Raw genomic sequence first — 5,749 nt, 5'->3', positions numbered from 1 at the left:
GAACTTAAAATGGGACTGGCTTCTATGATCAGATGAAACAAAACAAAAAAAAAGCTTTTTAGCAGCAAACACTCAAGATGGGTTTGGTAAACACAGAGATAAAAAGTACCCCATATGTTCAATGAAATATACTGCTGTATTTTTGGTTTTGTGGGCCTATATTTCTGCTGGAGGTCCTGGACATCTTGTTTCGACACATGGCATCATGATTCCTATCAAATACCAACAGATACAAAATCAGTAAGTGACTGACTCTGTTAGAAATCATATAATGGGCCATGTTTGGATCTTCCATCCGTACAATAATCCAAATAATCCAAACCTAAATAAATAAAAAAAACCACAGAAATAGGTAACTGAGCTCAAAACTAGGCTTCTGCTATAGCCATTCCATTCCTCTGACCTGAACCCTACGGAAAATCAGAGGAGGGAATTGACGAGGAGAAGCACCAACATGGAGCTGGGAATTTAAAGGGTCTGGAGTGATTCTGGATGAAGGAATGATCTCTGGTCTCCTCATCAGGCTTTAAAGGAGAAAATTTAGACCTGTTAAACTGGCAAATGGAGGTTTCAAAAGTACTGAATAAAAGGGTGCCATTAATTGTGGCCAATGTGTAGGCTATAAGATATATATATATTTTTTTTTCATAATGATATTTCCCCCCATTTGAAATTCTCATTATCCAATGAAAGGATACATTTTTGTGATTTTTTTACATAAAAATTCAAAAGGATTAACAATGCAGAAGCATTTTCAAAGTCTTCTTTGATCATATTTAAAAGGGTGCCGATATTTTTGGCCATGACTGTATATATGCACGACGAAACTAAAAAATACATTACTATTTATGCTGTAGTCTAGTGGACTGTGGACTGGAATTCTTTTGTGAGCATTCAAGAATGAGTCATTGATGCAACAAACTTTGTGTTCCGAAGTTCCAAGTTAGAACACAAATTGAAAAATGAATTGAAAACAACTTATTAAAGATATGTAAGTCGTTTAATGATATTAAACCTCGCTCTGGCCATCAATCACCTCACCTGTCCTCAGGTCTTAGGCAAGGGCATATAATTTTTTTCCTGAATACAAGCCAGGTTTTTACTTGTATTATCATAATAAAAATACTTGTATCCATACCATGCGACTTACGATGACTATTAGTGAACCATATGGAGCCATTAAGGTGCTTTTAGTCCATTTTGAATATGATTAGATGAAAAACTTGCCTGAATGATTTAAAAGCTCACCCCTTTCATAGGTCCACATTTATTAATTTAGCAGATGCTTTTATCCAATTTGAGTTACAAATAAGGAGAAAGAAAAAGTTATCTAGATGGCGCTATCTGTGCTGCTTTTAAACATTCAAAAATAAAGATAAACTAATGTTTATTATAAATAAATGTGGTCAGTCAAATTTGCATTTCAGGCTCAAAACACCAGTGCCAAAATGCAGAAAGAATTATCTACTGTCCCTTTCATTTTTGGTTGCTGTTGCCATAAGTATTTTTTATTTATTTATTCATTTTTGTCTTATTGTGTTAATAAACAGTTATAATCATGTTTCTGTTCCGGATTCCCTTTGAAGATTTTTCCTTTGAAAGCTGATATTAAATATTGCTTTCTACAGAAGCATAGTTCCCTTGTTGCATCATCACTCCTCCCCACTCTCTCTTTCAATAAGTAAAGGGGAACTAACCACCAGTTGTTTGTGCAAAGACGTTAGGAGCTTTGATAACACACTTGAAGGGAGAACAGACGGGAAGGACTAAAATGGGTAAGAACCTTTATCTATGCAATATTCCTGTTTGATACACTTTTTAAGCCTATATAGCAGGCAAATTTAGGTTTTACTGAGACAGATGTGATGCTCTTTAAAAAAGAACCGGCCGATGTGGGGATTTTATGTTTGTTTTAATGCTGTTTTTTTGTTGTTGTTTTTTTTTTTTTTTTAATGGCATGCATCTTTTGATCCCTCCAACCCTTTGGTTTGGTTTCTTTATCTCAAATACTTCTGAATGGTTGATTTGATCAAGATTAAGCAGCATTCAGACTTCAATGGAGTTGAAAGCTTAGACTCTAATCCAACTGACATCTAAAAACCATCTCATCTTTACCTGTTGTTGTTCCTTAATGTAAAACCCTATTTTAAGATGAAATGACAAACAAAATATTTAAAATGATAGTTTCTGAAAATTTTGTAACATGCAGTGTGTGCCATGCTAGGCAGTAGTGGTTAAAAAGCTATGGTCATACAGGATGCAACATTTGGCAACTGTATTAATGCAAAAACTATTTGCTTACATGCAAAATTGGCTGCAAGCAGTATTGCATTCAGAACATCAATAAAATATTGTTTATGAGTTAGAGTCTTGCCTGTTCTATACTGGCTAGTGTTTTGTGGTCTTACGGTTAATGTGAATTGTGTAGCAAGATTTTGCTGACAGTCTTTTTAATCTAACAGCTGTAATTTAAATTACTTATTAAATTACATAATATTTATGTTGGGTTAAAAGTGGAAGGTTTAAGAAAAAGTATAATTTTGTTTTAGAACAAAGTAATTTACAATATAAACTATGTATTTTACATGTAATTTAATTAAATAGGACATGATGCCCCCTGGTGTAAGGATGAGTATCTCATCGTATTATAAACTCTCAATTTGCAAACATTTGTTCCCCATCATTTTGAGAAATAGATGATTTTATCTTGAGCATGGTTTACAATGACTGGAAATGTGTAAAATTTCTGAACAATAATAAAGTGTTAAACTGAACAATAATAAGATTAATATAAAAAATCAAAGCTGTAATAATAATAATAATAATGAAATTAAAACATATTTTATGCAGAAATTAAAATCATTACTAACTTTTTTTTATTCCTTCAAGTGAGCTGTTGACAATGTTAGCTTGTTTCTGCCACAGGATAAAAAAAAAAAAAGAAAGAAAAAAAAGAAATGAAAAAGGGAATTGCAACTTTTTATCGCACAGTTCTGCCTTTTGTCCTTTGGAATATTGAGAACAAAATACAAAATTGTAAAATATAAACTGAGAATTGTAATATATAAACAAACTCACAATTCTGAGAAGAAAAAAAATAGAATTGCGAGACGTCAACAAATTCAGATTAAAAATGTCGGTTTTGTAAAATAAGATTTTTTTTTTTTTTTGATAAAATTTATTAGATTGCAACTGCAGTATTTTTCAGTCCGCGGCAGAAAAATGACCAGATGTAATCTCACAATTTAGTTTTTATATCATGCAGGTCTGAGTTTATATCTCACAATTATATATCTTGAAAATTCTGATTTCTTTCTCAGAATTGAAAGAAAAACAAGTCAACAAACAAATTGTGAGATTAAAAAGTAGCAATTATTTTTATTTCATTTGTTGGCCGTAATGGGCCTCCATAGTTAACAATTAACAGGATGACTGAGTGAGCTCAGTGAGTTACACTTGTGAACTATATCAGATGAATTTGTCAAGCAAATCATTCTAGTAGACTACATTTTTAGTTCAAAACTCAAAGGAAAGAATCAGAAATGTTACTTCTCTCATAAACCATTGTCTTTCTCTTTTCTCTGTGTAGCGAACAACAGTTCGGGATGTGAAAATATCACTGGTCCACAGTTGAACAACTCAGAGTTTTCAAGCATGGAAATTTTCAATATATTCATATACTTTGTCGTCCTTGCTCTGGGTTTTGTTGGAAACGGGCTTGTCATATATGTGACTGGCTACAAAATGAAGACGACCGTAAACTCCATTTGGTTTCTCAGCTTGGCGATTGCAGACTTCATCTTCATCTTAATCCTCATCCTCTACATTGTTCATGCCTTTAACAAGAAGTGTTGGCTCTTTGGTGACTTCATGTGCAAGTTTGCTAACTTTGTGACGGTGCTAAACATGTTTGCAAGCATTTTTTTGCTCACTGCCATCAGTCTGGACCGATGCCTGTCCACCTGGGTGATTGTTTGGGCTCAAAACAAACGAACTCTGGTCAAAGCCAGGATCATCTGTACACTCATGTGGGTTTTAGCCATTTGCTGCAGCATCCCATTTGTCATGTGCCGCTCAGGAGAGAATTACAAATGTGCCTATGTTTGCAATATAAGCATCACAAAGTCTCTGTTCATATACAGGTTTATAGTGGGCTTTCTCATCCCCTTTCTGATCATTGCATCTTCATACATTGCTATCGGAGTGCGGGCCAAACGTCTCAAAAGAGGAAAGAAGCTAAAGCCTTTCCGGGTCATTATATCTGTAATCCTGGCCTTTTTCATATGCTGGTTTCCTTTTCATGTTCAACAACTGTCTCTCGTAATTGCACACGAAAATGGGTGGAGTGAAACTGAAAAAGTAATCAATCAAATGGCTCCATTTGTTAGCTGCCTGGTTCATCTCAACAGCTGTCTGAACCCCATTCTCTATGTGTTCATGTGCGAGGAGTTTAAAATGAAGCTTAAACAATCTCTGCTGCTGGTGCTGGAGACGGCTTTTGCTGAAGATCATCTGTCTTTCCGAACATCTCGCGCTTCCACATGTTCACGCCTCTCAGAATCACAAGGTCTCAAACAGAATAATGAAACAACCATCTCATCATGCGGCAGTGGGCAGGACAGCAAGACTTGCTGTTAGAAAAGCAGTCACAGAGATATTAATTCCCCATGTTAGACTGAAGTGATCTGAGAAAGTGTTTTAGCAAGCTCGTGCCGCATTACGTTGACGGTTGATGATGCCTGCCATCTTATTCCAGAGGTTCAAAACCATATTGTTTCAAAGACAGTCTTAAGGTTTAAATGTTGCAATGTATGTGCCATCATTGTCATCAAACTAAAAACAATGACTTTTCATTGTTGACTCTGACATGCCCCCATTTTCCACTGACTGGAACAACTGGTAGCCACGCCCCAAACTCACGCCATTGGTCAGGACAATGTTGCTGCTTCTAGTTTGGTTGAAAATTGTTTGTGTTGTTTATGCTTTTAATGGAAAGCCTACAAATGATTTATTTTATACTTGACTTTGACTTTGCTTATTAAAGTGGCTTTGTAGAAATATTTTAACATTATAAAATATTTTCAAGATATCTTTCAGTTTTACATAATCTTGTCACTGACTTGTTTTACACAAAAGTTTAGCCACATTGTAATACTGTTAATAAAAAGCTCTAATATATTTTGCTAATGTGTATTTAATCAACAAAACTGAAGATATTCTGTCTGAAACATTCAGTCTTACTCAGTTTTTTATGAATACAATTTGTATGCTAATTCTGCCTGACCTTTATTAGACATAAAACACAGTCACAACATTAAACCTATACCGTATATACATATATATATATATATATATATATATCTGTCTGTCTGTCACTGTCTATACCAGCCCTGCGCCAAAAGCACTATTACAGAGGCTGACGTGTGTTTGTGTAATCAAATCAATAATGCATTGAGCAGTTGACATTAATGAAATACTTTTCCTTTAATGGCGAGTGCAGCTAAAGCAGGCGTTGAAAGCAAAGTGTGGAGGAAAATAGAAACTAAATTGAGGATGCTATCTTACAACTGATTAAGGGGACATATATATCTTAATTAGTGGGCAGCTAACATGAAGAACTCATATTAAAATGTGAGATATTCATTATAATTATATACATAATAAGTCACGACAACACGTGGTATAAAATGGCATGATTTACTGAGAATGAGCTGAACATCTAAATGTCCCACTAATGCATTTTGGATAA

The 5,749-nt window shown here is 34.5% G+C and overlaps 1 protein-coding gene across 1 annotated transcript; it reads left to right on the top strand.

Moving 5' to 3' along the window:
- Positions 1-1,718: 1,718 nt before the first annotated feature.
- On the top strand, positions 1,719-5,075 carry LOC113077774 (chemokine-like receptor 1). The gene is made up of 2 exons (XM_026250042.1): positions 1,719-1,775; positions 3,590-5,075. Exons 1-2 carry the CDS (start codon positions 1,772-1,774, stop codon positions 4,636-4,638), a joined length of 1,053 nt encoding a protein of 350 aa, XP_026105827.1. The 5' UTR covers positions 1,719-1,771; the 3' UTR covers positions 4,639-5,075.
- The last annotated feature ends 674 nt before the right edge of the window (positions 5,076-5,749 follow it).

The sequence above is a fragment of the Carassius auratus genome, unplaced genomic scaffold (genome assembly GCF_003368295.1).
Source record: "Carassius auratus strain Wakin unplaced genomic scaffold, ASM336829v1 scaf_tig00023221, whole genome shotgun sequence".
NCBI classification, from domain to species: Eukaryota; Metazoa; Chordata; class Actinopteri; order Cypriniformes; family Cyprinidae; genus Carassius; species Carassius auratus.
The sequence above is the reverse complement of the archived record's forward strand: the minus strand, read 5'-3'. Positions and strand labels throughout refer to the sequence as shown.